Source organism: Montipora capricornis, chromosome 14 (assembly GCF_036669925.1).
Source record: "Montipora capricornis isolate CH-2021 chromosome 14, ASM3666992v2, whole genome shotgun sequence".
NCBI lineage: Eukaryota > Metazoa > Cnidaria > Anthozoa > Scleractinia > Acroporidae > Montipora > Montipora capricornis.
Window position 1 is genome coordinate 49,542,969 of NC_090896.1, and position 15,000 is coordinate 49,557,968.

Here is a 15,000-nt window from a genome sequence, read left to right on the forward strand (position 1 = left end):
GGGGTACGAAATCTATTGTCTATGGCTAATATGGCCGCCGCTCGAATAAGGCCCATATGACGGGATTGGTACAAACGGTTTCAAAGTAAAGGTAAAAAATGAACCGTTCATTGTTATAATCTCACGTTGCCGTAAAAAAAACTCGTTATTTCCGGTTGTTGTTTTTAATTTAGTACGTCAAAGAAATGTACTCAAATGCGTGACGCAAGTACAGCTCGTGCGGCTTCTTGACCGCAGACCAATCAGAAGCGTTGTGGACATCAGGTCCAATTTGATTGGCCATTATTTGGCGGGACCCTTGTTCTAAATTTAGATATTACGGTAAACTGATGGGCCAAGGCCATTTTAGAGAGATGGACACTTCTGTGTTATGGGCTTCTACTATGGCTTAGGCCTGATTCACACGTGCAAGCAGCGTCCACGAGAAGAGCGCAGACGAAAGATAAAGTGGATTCCATTTTCCAAGATGGCGGATAAGACACATACCATTTTAGTTTGAACTGTTACAGTGATAGCAAAAAAAACGTGTTTAACTTGCGTTGAATTTGCGTTCATCGCGTTGCGGCAAATACATGCGCAAATAGAAAGAGAAAGGATTTTTTTTCAATTTTTTGATGTGGCGTTACCACTTTTCACCTACAAGACGAGTAAGAGTAAAATCTTCAATCTTCATCGCTCTTGAACGTGAAAGATTTTACGGATGAATCAACAGGTAAAGACATAACACGTATTCGTTCGTGCAGTAACATTTCCTTAGTAAGTATGAACCAGGCATTTATGTCCTCTCATTGGCACAGCTTATTTTGACTTAAAAGTGAGTAGCTCTCGAACAGGATTATAATTGTGACTTTAGGCGGTAGTTCTTGTCAACCGGGCGTTTCATGTAAAAGCACCCGAAGGACTTTTTTGAGGAGTTGATGTCCAGCTCCAGGCAGGCGCCGGCACGATCAGGAGCCAGCGATACGTCGGTCAGCCGAAGGCAGACATTTGCTTTATGGAAGAGGCCAAAACGGGGACAGATGGGAGGAGGATCTGCAACTGAAAAATAAGTAATGCTTGCATCTTAGCTAGTTGCTTTTGCAGTGTTGAAAATTGCATTGCATTGATTTGTTAACGAATTTTTGCTGACATTATTCGTTTGAACGGGATTCTCAACAGTCAACTTTTCGAGAGAAGCGAGGAGGATAAACTGAAGTGACGCAGTCGCAGACACCATCTGTAACCCCAAACGTATTGGCTCACAACAAAGACATTCGTGGGTACCCAGCCTCTTTTTGTGTCATTGTGACACATTGTCAAGCTGTATATCTGATATATGCAGATAATTAGCAGTCATTTTTCGTAGAGAGCATTGCTTTCCTAGTAACTATCGACAGTGGTCATTTTGTAGTTAGCGAACTTCTTACCGGAAATGTGCTCGCTGACAATCTTGAAGCTATTTATGACAATCGCCAAATTGAATCCCTGCAGGAGGTAAGAGATTTGAGAAAAAGTCATGATTAAAAGGAAACGATTGCGGGAGGATCTCATATTCTGTCAAATGATTGAAACTCTTACACAAAATATCATTTTTAAAGGGCAAACAACATTCAGGGGAAGTATTTTACTAACTAGAACCCTATGCGGCCGTAAATATGGCGTTTACGTAACACTACTCCCCCTCTCCCAAGTTTCGGGGAGACGTAAGTAACGGCCTCGTTGAAAAGTATCATGATGTATTCCTTCACCATTCCATCAGCTTTGCTATTTTTGGTTATTATTGAAGCCCTAAAATAGAGGGATTTATAACTCCGCTTACGGCAAAGTCAGGCTTCGAAATTTTTCGTTTTTTTCCAAGGGGAATAATTTTGTTTCATTTCAGTTCCTGTAAACCTGAATCGAAATTTGTGTTAATGATGTGTTTATCGTACGGGTTCCGTTAGCAAGAGAGTACAGAAGATATTGTAAGGTAAGGAGAATATCCGTCCTAGGCCACTTACTGGTTAGACTTTCTGCGAGGTACGAGCAGTCGGGAAAACAAGCGCAAAACAAATGTGTAAGTAGGAGCCATTTACACTTACCGTTTCCGTTTTGTCCACATCTGCATGAACACAAGCTAGAGAAAAAAATACATAGGCACTATTGAAACCTATCTTGTCACAGAAACAAAATTAAGCTGTAGTTGATGATCTATCATTAGAGCGGCTTATACATTCACTGCCGTAAAAGAAATTACGAGACGCAAATGCATGCAGGTGGGGGCACACGCTTTTTAATCTGATTGGTTGACTGACACTCCGCTTAAGCCATTCCTAAGAAGTAGCAATGCAAAACCAAAGAAATCACCTAGGTACTATGGACAGCCAAATGAAAACCACTGCATCTCGGTAAATGTACCAAATCGTGAAGAGTACTACTATACAGGCTGACATCCTCATATCTGGTGCTATCCAAGTTCCCCTGAATCCGTCTGTCTCATTTCTTTTCTTCCTGCGAAATCATTGATTTCACGAGCACGTTGATTACCGTATCGAAGTGCTTCCATTGTCCTGCTCTTACAATACTTAACATATTTAAGATAGGTTTTCTTAGTCTGGCGAAAAACTGTACCGTTAATTGGAAATCTGAAGACTTTAGCGTGCAAACAACAGTCACAACGAGGCGGTGACTTGCCACATTTGCAACCACTTTCATGAAGTGGCATAAGATCTGTAGCGCCTACATGGTCCAGATTGTTGTTCTGTGGAATCTTGTCAACCTACGAAGAAATCATGGAAACCTTTTAGTATTTCCTGGACCTTTGGCAATTAAGCGCTAAAGAATGTTTCATCCTTGAGACGGTGCCCGTAACAGAAAATCGAAACAACTTCTTTTAGGAATAATGAAGGAAAATACCGATACTACAACACTCCTCCTTTGTTGTATGAACGATGTAGTCCTTTCATTGTTTTCTCTCCTTTTTTTTAGCAGTGGGTTGGGAATAGCTCTTAATCCCAACCCCTCGATATAAAACTACAAAGACTTTCATTTCCACATTTTCCCACTTATGTCCAGAAAGGACCAACACGAAGACATCCAACAAGAATTGTCCCTTTAAGTCTAAGCCTTTGCTACCTGTTTCCCGCCCGCAATAAAATAAGGGTAGAGGTCAGCGTTTAACTTTTTAGCTTAGGGTGAATGCAACTGTTTATCCTTACTTTAGGGGCAGCATTTGGGGGACACTTCGTGGCGTTAATTAACAATTAGACCCTTCGCCCTCAAAGGCTACGGGTCCGTGGCCCTTGAGGGCGAAGGGTCTAATTGTTTTAGTAAACTAGTCGGACAGACAAGGCAATAATAAAGTTAGCAAATGCAAGTTGAAGAAATATTTATTGGGAATAAAATGAAAGAAAGCGTCACGCTTTTCGCTACTCGAGGACTATTACTAGTAGTCTTCTAGTAGCGTAGCCAATCAAAATGCAGGATTTGCATTAGTCCACTAGTTGGGTGATACCAGAAACCCTTATGGGTTTCTGATGATACTAATTGTCTGTATTACGCGACACATGGTGATGTTGAAGTTCGGGAGAAGAGCGAGGGGTCACTTCGTGACGCGTGCGTCTAATTACTTTCATTTCTCGACATATCTGCATTTACGTAAAACAGAAAACGCTTAATGTTCATTGCGTCTTTCCGTTCATTGGATAGTAATAGCATGCATCTCGGTTGTCAGTTTAGGTAGGGTGAGTTGTATCCGTTGTATGTTCACTTGTGTCCATAATAGGGACCTTAAGCAAGGACAACGATGACTGCTACGAGAACGCCACTTAACAATAGGTTTAATTAGCAAAAACAATAGCTCTGCACGCCCTGCACGTGCGTTTTACATTTTGATTCATTTCATTGCCGTTCTTGTCCTCACAACGACGTGAAATGATCAAATTTGAGGCTTTGTGGAGGACGTGAGCACTTGACGATGACTTTTCAATTTTTGCTCTAAATATCCACACCGTTATCAAAAATTTCATTCCTGGAATGTGTACTCAGACTGTCCAAGCCGAGCGACTTGGAGGAATCGCAAAATTATAACAATATCGGGAAATAATATTTTTAGACAACGTTCTCGTAGCCGTCGTCGTCGTCGTCGTCCTTTCTTAAGGTCCCCAGTTTTGATTTCTGGACCAAACCCAAGACCCGTTTTAATAGCCGCATCAAAGTTCTACGAACTAGTAGTTTAATAATTAAATCAAATGCATCAGTAACAATCGCCAAACCGTATGGCTTGGGACAAAGCCTCTTGTTAGAATATGAAGCTTATCCTTTTCCAGATAAGTCCCTGTGTCCAATCCTCTGAAGAAAAAGCAACCAAGAGGGATGTCTTTTGCGTGGCGGGAACTTTTAATTTCCAAAGCTGTGCATGCTCCGATGTGATGCTTCTCTTGAGAGACTTTGGAGAATTTGACACAAGCCTTGCCACCACCTTTCGGGATGTCAAAACAGATGGCCGGTGGATGGGTACCTGTCAATTAATCGAGCAGTCACGCAGTTAATTACCGCTTCCGCTGGTTAATTATTTTTTTGACATTGAAGAAGCAAGTCAATTCATCCTTATTTAAATAAATCAATTGTTTGAGAACTAAATCTGCGATCGACAGATGATTGCTGTGCTCATAGCCTGGTCTATAAATGGCGTCGAGGGTGGACTGAGTTAAACTGGAGTTTATAATGTAAATCATGTCATTTGGATGCTAACAATCCGCATTGTGCGAGGTTTGTATCGGACCACAAAACTTAGCACACGTAAAATGGCCTATTACATCAAGCAACCATAGAAATAAGGAATATATAATTTAGCAGTATAAAATCTGCAAATTTAGTAGGTGACGTTTGTGATTCTTCCTGACCTGTGATGGTTTTGTTAAACGAAACATGATTGTCCCATGTCATGAAGAAGTCCGCGCCCTAAAACGAAAAACAAATCACTAACAAACGCTACTAAGTGCAAAAACAGCAGTGCAGGATCATTTCACACTAATATGCTGTCATTTTTTTTGTCTGGCTTAGCTTGTTGCTGATAAATTAACACTTGAAAAAAGAGATACGGCTGACTTTAATTATCAGATCAGAGCATGAGGAGTTCACATTTTCACCAGATCTCAATATTTTACCTCACTGCAATGTTTAATAATAATTTAATGTAAACTGAAAAAGAACTTACTTTAGCGGATGGAGTATAAGAGGCATTCATGCAAACTGTGGAGGAAGCAAAACGTTTTCTTAGCACAAAGGTTACAGTTTCACTCTCAAAACAGCACACCTAAGTCGTTTTTTTTTTAAATTTTAATTTCCTGGAGAAACGGGAAGATTATCCAGGGTTACAAATGATGAATTGCACGCCTAATTTCATAAACAGTTCAAAGTGTCAGTTCTTAACTCTTCACCCCAATTAAAGCAAAAACGTAGCAAGAGTTCAAAATGAGAATCCCAACACTTAACCCTAAATAAATTAAGGTCGGTAACGTTAAGAGTTGGTGACTTTCATCAAAATATTAAGTGCGTATTTCATCACTTTTTTCCCTTTCTTTTATTTTTTTTATTGACAGTTTATTAGTAGTTAGTTACAATAACTAAAAAAAACAAGTTATAAAAAAACTTGGTGACTTAGCAAAGGCAAATGAAAAGGAGAGCGACAAGCGAAAAGTGAGTGGCAAAGTCTTCACGTCTTGTGTGTTTTTATCCTTGGGTAAAAAGACAGTCAAAACAAACAAACAAACAAAAAGAAAAAGGTTTTCAAAAATGTAGAGAAGGCATTTATATTTCCTTTACTTTTGGATTTGTTGGAGACTCAGGTCTAAGGCCTTCTATAAGGCAGAAAAGGTTCCCATTTCTTCTTGACAGTGGGGGCATTGTTTTCTATTTGATAAATACGTTTAAAATAAAGCAAAAAGTTCTTTAAGTTGGGGGTATGTTTTTTTAAGCGACAATCTTCGACACAAGTGCCAGTATCTGGTGTTTGACCAGTGTCGGTGACAACAACCGCATCAAAGTCTTCTTTATACCTTCATTTAATAGCCACAGTGTAGTCAAAAGTGTACAAAGAAGACGACATTCATTGTTTCAGCAAAGGGGCGTGACAAAACAAGGAGACCAAGGAGAAAAAATATTTGTTTCTGAACCTGACCTTCAGCATCAATCTTCTTTTGAATATTCATCTTTGAGCAGCATCCGCAAGCGTGATGATCCTTTTCACAGCTACACTGACGCCTGGTCATCTCTAACGACGGTGCCGGTATGACGTAATCAAAGTTTATCACATCTGCAGTAGTAGAGAAAACAAAATCATAGCTACTACAAGTATGAGGCTGAAGTAACGTCGGCTGGGATTGAAGAAACGAGTGTGTGGTGAGGTTTAATTGTAAGACTTCATAGTCATGAATTCGAGGTGTAGTTGCTTTGACACAATGACGTCATGTACGAATGCTCGATGACGATGAAAGATCTACTGTTTGTGTCATCTAATATGACGGCAGTGACGAAGCGCGCAGATCAGCTGCACAGGTGACTCAAGAAATGTTAGGAAGGTTGTCCGATAAAACAGTGCCCACGGCAACCCCGAAAAATGTTATGGATACTTCGTATTTTATCAGCTCCTAGCTTCAACAACATAGAGGAATTTGGAAAAATGGCCGAGAAGTATGGGCGAGGTTTGTGAAATTGTTTGACAGTTAGTGTCATTAAAATAAGTTGATCATTCACCACGTTTGTCTCCCTTCAACCTACAATGTACCTACTTTCTAAACAACTGTATGCAAAAATCTTTATGGTCTGTTAACGCAGAATTATCATAGCTTCGTGTGGTACATAGGTTTAATTTACTTCGAAAATATGTTGGAACGAGCTGTTCGGCGTATAGGGCTTTTGCTTTCATTTCATAGAGTTTTTTTTCGAAGCTTAACTTTGTCAGTGCTATTTTCTTGAACAAAAGAATTAAGGACGGAATGTTGAAAGCCGGCATCCTTCAGTGTGAAGAGAATGGAAACAACTTTCTCAAAACAACAATGCTCCAAACCTACTATCCTCGTTGAAAATTTTACCTTATAACAAGCTTTCTGCAAAGATATAATTTGTCAATACACTGCTATTACAAAAGATATTTTTGAACATACCTTCTTTCAATGCTGGTAGACCATTTGCAAGGGTGACGAAGGCCACTGTTACAAAGAAGATCAAAAACATATTCTCCATGTTGAAGGAGCTCCGTGCCAGATAGGCTGATACAGTGAGATTCTTTTTGCTTTACAGTTTTATAGGCAAATCACTGAGGCATTCTAGATATAAAAATATCCAATCACTGAGGGCGAGAGGCTGACTATAGCGCCTTTTAAAGAAAATTAGGTAATCCGCCGAAACTGCCTTCAAGAAAATGAAACGCTGAGGTCATGCACCGAGTAAAATATGTGAGTTTGGCTTCTTTCATTTTCCATGAAATAATGTGTCCACGAAACTAAAAACGAAAGGGCGCAACTTTGTGAAAAGGGCACTTATTTCTACTCGTGAATTTCAACACCGGATCAGCTGATATGGTGTTGATTTTTTTTCGATTTTACGCGCGAGAAAAGGAAAGCCAGAACTTGTTTTTCTGACAACATTTTTCTGGACTGGATGATGCTGTCTTCTAGTAAATAATAATAATAATGGCACAAAAAGAGAACTAATTGCTGTGTTGAATAAAAGGCCACTGCTAATTAGCTGTCGTCAAAACGATGAAAATTACAGTGATTACGTTGATAAGTTTAACAGCGTAGTCTCAATTCTTGATCACTGAAGCCCGGTTTACACTACAGAAAATTTCGGCACGGCTCGTGTGAAATTGGCACGGGTGCCTAAAAAGAGCTCGGCAAACTTTAGGGGCGTTTACACGACAGAGAAAAAATGGCGCGAGCCCGATAAAAACTGGAACGGTTCCAACAGTTTTTAAAACGAAACAGTGAACTTTTATCCGTTCCGCGACGGATCTATAGGCGCGGAGCGGATTAAAGTTCACTGTTTCTTTGTAAAAACTGTTGGAACCGTTCCAGTTTTTGTCGGGCCCGTGCCATTTTTGCTCTGTCGTGTAAACTCGCCTTTTGTTTACACTACACCATTTTTACCGTATCAAAAATACCGTGCCAAACTTTTAGGGCCGGGGTAAGTTCTCTTGTAGACATGCGCAGTTCAATTATAATCAAGAACGTCCGCGTGATTTTGGTGGAGAATGAGCAGCCATCTTGAAATATACGCAAAAAAACCACTAGCCTCCATGAATTAAGGCTCAAATTTGGCCCTTTAAAGTGTTTACACTACTTGTTCTATCCGAATCGTGCCTTATTTTTTCAGCACCCGTACCAATTTTACCCGTGCTCGGACTACCTCGCCGAAGGTCCCAGCACGGGTAAGAATTTTGGTTCGGCACGGATAAAATTTGGTACTGACAGGTTGTTTACACTGCAAATTTTATCCGAGCCGAACCTTTTTTTTTTTGGGACCCGTGCCAATTTCACCCGAGCCGTGCCAACAAATGTCTATAGTGTAAACCGGGCTTGAGTGCCGGAGGACCCAACGTCATCAGAAAGAGAGTTACAGAGTCTAACTGTCAAATAACTGAAAGACCGAAGACCAACGGTGGTCGTATGGGAATGAAATCACCTCGTAACGCAAACGGTAAACGAAACATTTAATGTCAGGAAGAGTGTTTGCATTGGGGAGTCCGATTTTTAAATTACCGCGACCTTCATCACTATTTGAAGAGAGAAGGGGATGAAGTTCCCGGTGTTGTGGCTGCCCTTCGTGAGTGAGTGAGTGTCCTTTGTATGGGTGAGTGGGTATCACAGGTTCCCATCAGCTGAATAGCTGCCAAAACTTCAACCTACTCAATCAAATAAATAACAAACAAACAAACCCAGAATAACTCGTCCCAGAGTGGGAATACACCCACTCGTTCCAGATCTTCCGACTTTCACCCGTCCAATATGGCGACCGAAATACAAATTACCGCCTGCAAGCAAGCTAACCACAAGACAATAGATTTTAGGAACAAAAGCAATGGCTCACGCCCCGCACGTGCCTTCTACATTTTGGAACATTTCATCACCGTACTCGACTTGACGAATTTGAGATTATATGAATGACCTGGGCACCCGACGATAAATTGTCAATTTTCTCTCCAAACGTACATACTGTTTATCCCAACTTTATTCCATGGAAGATCATCATGACTCATTTGCCACACCGAAGAACTTGGACCAACCAGTCGCGATATGATTTTGTGTTTTTACATAACGCGGCTCCCTTTCTTTGATGGCATCTGACGTCACGGCGGCCATGTTGGTGGAAAGAACAATTGCGAAAAAGTCTTTTGGGAATTTGATTCTATTGTTATGCAAATCATGAGTAATAGTGGTGGTGGCAGCATGAGGCCAATATGAAAACGACCAAGGGCCAATATTGTCCACTACGGTCCCGATCGAGTGATTGCATCTGACGTCACGGTGGCCATGTTGGTGGAAAGAACAATTGCGAAAAAGTCTTTTGGGAATTTGATTATTATGCAAAACGTGAGCTACATTTTTCTATGGGCCACTTCTTTGCTTGTTCCCCCAAATTTTGCATAAGCATTGTTTTTGTTTTCTCTTGGGACCATTGTAATTCTCAAGAGAAACTGGAGACAATGCTTATGCAAAATTTGGGGGTACAAACAAAGAGTAATATGGTATTTTCCGAAGTGGCCTATTGTTTTGGCACCAACATGGCCGTCTTATCACGTGAGTGCAATCAAAGAACAGCTGTCACTGTCGTCCGTGGTTAAGTTCTCTAACGAACAGTGAGTCTTACAGATAAATCGTCACTTTATAGCGAGATTTTGAAGTTATTACAAGTTCAACAGGAAAATTAAAGGAAAAAAAATTGATTTGAATTGTAAATGTCCCTCCCAGGAAACTCCAGGGAAGATATCTCTTTACAAACATTACTTTCGTTATTCAAATATGCCACAGGAACAAAAGAACCTTTGATTCGACAGCCAATGAGGCTCTGGTAAGCACATTAAAGACAATAGGTGATGTCAACGATATCTTCCCTTTTTGCGCATGCCTGCCAGCCGTCTCCAAAGCAAAACGTGAAGGATTACAAACATGCGGGTTTATCGTTTTGGATAACGTCATTGGGTTTGCCCTGATTAAAGAAATTCATACTGAAATAATAGAATAATAGATTCAGTGGACAGTACTTTTCTTAGCTAAATTTTTCAAAATTGAATGTGACGTGTTTCCTTAAAACTTTAGTGTCTCCAGATTGATTGCTTTTCTTGGGTTGTTATATTTACGTTGAATACTAAATATTCGGTATCATAAAAGAATATGACCACCAAGAAATTTAATGTATAATGTGTACAGCTGGCTGATCCAAAGTGCAATCTTGCTCTCTCGTGTCATTGGCTTCGTCTAAACTATCTAAATGGGAAATTGCGAATTTAAAAGGACAAGCCAGTAATAAACCCTCGAAAAATCAGGCGATAAAAGCGAAACTCGCAGAATTAAATTTGATTGCCTGTCTTCATTTGTTTTCTTCGTTTCGCCCGAATCGCATGATCAATTGAAATGCCGCTCTCAAGTTTCATTTGACGGGAAAAAAAAAACTCAAAAAGAATCGCATGTTAAATTTGGATTTCAATTAAGTAGAATTTCAGTGCCATAAGTAATGAAATATACTGCTCGGAGAACACTCTCACCGATGAAGCTTTTACAGTAATTTGCATAACCATTTCCAACTGCTGGTGACACGAGACGCTTTCTGCCAAGTTCAAATTGTTTGGTAAATACTAAGGCTGTTTATGATTTCATGTAACCGAAAATCTCATTTCTCCGTACATAAATCTCAAAAATAAATTTCATCATATAATCAGTTTTCCAAGCAGATGAGTTGTTTTTATACCGAGTTCAATGTTCTCTGGCTCCCTACAGTATCAAGGGAAAGTTACTTGGTGTTAGTGATTCTCTCTGGGTAGCTAGTTGCTGTGAGGCAGCTCCGCCGTCATCGTAGGATCTTCAGCATCATTATTTTTCGCTTCAATTAGAGGATTCCCCTCCGCAGATTCCTTTGTATCTTCTTTTTTCTCTCCCTCCAACTTTTGATAAAGTAGCGGTCGATCAACACCTTCACTTTCCCGACTACAGCATCGGTTTCCCATCTCTTCCGCCGTTCCTATCTGTCCCGCTGTATTTGAACGACTTCCAAATATATTTTACATGGCTCTTGTCTCCATTTCCAAGAGTAAGTTGTTTGCGCCAAAAACTCGGACTTGTTGAATAGTCATAATTTCAGGTCGCGAAAAAAAAAAAACTCGGCGAAAAGGCGGATAGACGAGTACTGAGTTGCCACGTGTCTGGTGAGTGAATAAAAAGATTGAAAATGCATGGAGTCGAGGCTGGTGTGAGCAGAAGTGACTGTCGACGCAGGTCCTTTGTCTTTATTCCTTTTGAATCACAAAATAAGTAATTTTATGGATATTTTCAGAGAAAGTTTGCAACAAAATTTGTGCCGTACAACATCAAATCAGACTGGATGTTTTGCTCGCATGCAAAACGAGAAAGATTAGACACAGGTAACACATGAAACAACTTGACTGTAGCACTTTGCAAGACATATCAACTTGGCGATAATTTCTCAACAAACCTGAAAACTAACTCTTCACATACAACGCATACTCTGGTTTATTTCCACATGCTTTCACTTTACAATAATACATTTCCTCATCTGATAATGTCATAAAAGCAAGTGGCAGTCAAAACAAACTACAAATATCTGCTCTTTAAATAGCTTCGTGTATTCAGAAGCAATAAATATTTAATTTTCTTTTTCCACATCGAACAGCTACTCAAAGACACGAGACACAGCAATGTCAAAGAGCTTCTAATCCAGTCGTCTCTGGTTGACAAGAGGAAAAGCGAAACACGAGCACACTCAGAATTGGCAGCTCTCGGAAAGAAACGCCTCCTTCAAGCTATTCTAACCATAGTAACACGACCCATCTCTCGAGGGAAACCGAATTAACATCTGAACGATCTGAACAGTTTCTCCACACTGGACACAGTTCGCCAGATAATGCAGTAAAAATTGTGGAGGAAATAATTTAAGACAGTTCTTTTGATTCAGAAATTGCTACTCTAATTTACTCATTATCAGACGGAAAAAAACGTTTGTTCATAGATCGGACAGAACGGTAATTCAGCGGCTTTTTTTCGCTCACAAACCCTCTCCTTAAAGTGATTGGTCCAACACTCAAACAGTTATCAACGGAAGCTTTGTAAAAGATCTGTCAAACTACTACATTTACGGACATTCAAGAATGCCATCATGTTCTCCTCACTGTACAGATACACAAGAAAGTTTGGAATGAAGATTAAGTAAATATTTCAGTGTCCTTCTTGATATACAAAAAGGTGAAATTAATTGTCTAAATACTGTTCTCATACCATCTTATTAACGATTAAATTGGATCATGTTCAACAACTTCGATATTTGACGCTTCAGTTGACGTTTGTTCATGATGCAAATATTACATTTAAACCCACTTCTATAAACAAGCGCACTCCCGGACAAACCAGGAGACTGACTGTTGATACTGCAAACTTCAGTTACCTTTATCGTTCACGTTTAAACAATTAGAGCGTGGTCAAAATAAGAGGACCCGCTAGGTCACAACGATCACTGCGCAACATACTTTACACTTTTAAGAACAATTTTCTATGTAATGATTGTCTAAGGCAGAGAGGTTGGCCTCTTCAGGACAGAACTTAGGCGAGAGTTGATCTGTCTTCCTTATTGATTTCACATATCAGGAGTCCAACAACCCTCTGCCATCGGAAATTAACACGGTATCATTAAATAGCACACAATCTGCTTTTTGAAGTGATTTTGCACGGGGCTAGGAGTTTGCTTGCTGTGTAGGACGGTAACGCCCTCATCTCTGTGGGGGACGAGGAGGCCTCTTAAGGTTTGAAGATGTCTTGGAGGCAACCACAGGCTTCCCAGTATTCCAACAAGACTTTTGGATCCCAAATCCATCAACTGACAAAGATATTGTCTTAGACGGGATCTTGGTGAACTCTTTTCCGCCACTGTTATACCTAAAAATTAACACAAAAAGTAGTTGAGAGGCAGGGAACAACCAGACTACAACAAGCCGTTGCCTACTTATCGTCCCGCCAACGGAAAACCAAGCGGTCGAAAGATTCTAAACACTCAAACGGTAAACGTGTTGATACGCTTGCTGGCCAAACAGCAACAACTACAACAAAAAAGTTTGAATTCCAAGAATAATAGGGAAAACAGCTAGAAAAAAACAAAAATAGAAATAGCAAACACGAGACAGCGAATTGATCGACTTTTTTAGGAGGAAGGAAAGGGGTTGCGAATAAAGCGCTCAATGTACACTTTGTTCTTAAAAGGAACCTCCACTCTTACTACAGAATAAGTTCTAAACCGAAGAAAATTATGTTTACAAACAAATTTGTTCGAAATTTGTTTTTTGAAAAAGTGTTTATATCAGGAGAAGTGAATTTTAAAATCGGTTATTTTCACTTTCAAATTTCGCGGGCCCTCCATCTTGAATAATTGCGCCATGTTGTTCTGACACAAAGACGTTTTGTCTAATAACAATAGGGCAACCGTTATACGTCACAATTATTTAAGATGGCAGCGCCCGCAAAATTTTGAAAACAAAACTAGGCGATTTTAAAACTTATTTCTTTCGGATACAAACGCTTTCTTTGAAAATAGTTTAGATTGACTTGCTTGTAAAGGTTCTTTCCTGTGATTTAATTTATTTTTTTTTTGTCAAGTGACGGTTCCCTGCAAGACCGCCATTTTTGAGATAGGGCGGATTCTCATCAGGCAATCGTTAAGATATCGCACGCACGGCAAACACATCCACATGCATAGTGGTCAGTGCACTTACTTGTAAAGGAATTCGATCATTTTGCTCGTCACCAGCCGTGGTCCGATTCCAAATACCTTGTACAGCTAAACACAGACACAAAAAAAATCTTTAGAACAACCATAGTTGGTAGAGGGGACTAACTATGGAACAACTAAAAGAAATCAGGTCCAACAGTTACTCGAGTTAGCATACACAAACAAAAGATAGAAATGATCCTTGAATTTATCTGGACAATTTAAGCAATTCTCTCTTGCAGACAACTGAAAAAATTCAGGTGGCTCCAACGGGAGCTACGAAGCCACACAGTCGGGAGCAGGTTAATATGTTGGGCTGATGTGTTCCCGTTACACGGCTCAATGAAAGGAATGTATTTATTATGTAAACACCAATGAAATACCAAGTGCACTTTCGCGCGAAAACATGGTACCTTCACATCACACTTTCATTGTTAATTCTGTTAAAATATAAGTGCTACACGGCTAACGTTTGCATAAACGTAACCCCTTGTACTTGTACATACTCATTGCCATGAATTTGACTTCTTCAATTCCCACGACCAACTCCCGTATGACCTTGTAGCTCAGTTGGTAGAGCAGCCGTGATTTAACCCGAAGGTCGCGGGTTCAATTCCCACCCTGGTCAGAGTTTTTCTCTGTCCTTGTGTGGGCCCATTTCCATGAGTGGGGCTAACGCTCACATGATTTAGATGGGCAGAAAATAGCACTTCACATCACCCTCTCATAGTTAATTCTGTTAACCGTGACAGACGAATTGAAGGACAATTTACCTGGTCATTATCAAGGTTGTGAATGTAGATACCACGGAACTTGACACCATCTCTGAATAAAATCATAAAATGATGACCGTCGCATTCAGACAGAGCCTACAAATGAGAGAGAAAAAAGTTCAACCCGAAAGACGCAAAGGATAACGTTTTTGAAACAAGCATGGTACTGCTACTCCACAGGGCTGCAAATACCTTATGTTCACATCCAAACAACGAAACGGATATGGGCAACGCGTGCACGATAACCGAGATTTGTATAATTAACAATTAGAACCGTAGC

The 15,000-nt window shown here is 40.0% G+C and overlaps 2 protein-coding genes across 6 annotated transcripts in view; both read right to left on the reverse strand.

Annotated features, from left to right (window-relative positions):
- LOC138032503 (uncharacterized) overlaps positions 1-7,404 on the reverse strand; it is a 7,830-nt gene extending 426 nt beyond the window's left edge. The window contains exons 1-9 of the mRNA XM_068880206.1: positions 7,125-7,404; positions 6,140-6,274; positions 5,177-5,211; positions 4,863-4,920; positions 4,233-4,477; positions 2,590-2,737; positions 2,061-2,095; positions 1,407-1,464; positions 1-1,038 (exon numbers count right to left, since the gene is read on the reverse strand). The exon at positions 1-1,038 is cut by the window's left edge and continues 426 nt beyond it. Of these exons, the coding sequence (XP_068736307.1) occupies positions 836-1,038; positions 1,407-1,464; positions 2,061-2,095; positions 2,590-2,737; positions 4,233-4,477; positions 4,863-4,920; positions 5,177-5,211; positions 6,140-6,274; positions 7,125-7,203 (996 nt within the window). The 5' untranslated portion in view covers positions 7,204-7,404 and the 3' untranslated portion in view covers positions 1-835. The remainder of the gene's footprint in view (positions 1,039-1,406; positions 1,465-2,060; positions 2,096-2,589; positions 2,738-4,232; positions 4,478-4,862; positions 4,921-5,176; positions 5,212-6,139; positions 6,275-7,124) is intronic.
- Positions 7,405-11,681: 4,277 nt separating this feature from the next.
- The window catches only part of LOC138032092 (patronin-like), a 34,512-nt gene continuing 31,193 nt past the window's right edge, over positions 11,682-15,000 (reverse strand). For all 5 annotated transcript variants that reach the window (XM_068879682.1, XM_068879681.1, XM_068879683.1 and 2 more), the window contains 3 exons: positions 14,721-14,816; positions 13,952-14,016; positions 11,682-13,121 (listed from right to left, as the gene is read on the reverse strand). In XM_068879682.1, coding sequence (XP_068735783.1) covers positions 12,956-13,121; positions 13,952-14,016; positions 14,721-14,816 — 327 coding nt within the window. In that variant the 3' untranslated portion in view covers positions 11,682-12,955. The remainder of the gene's footprint in view (positions 13,122-13,951; positions 14,017-14,720; positions 14,817-15,000) is intronic.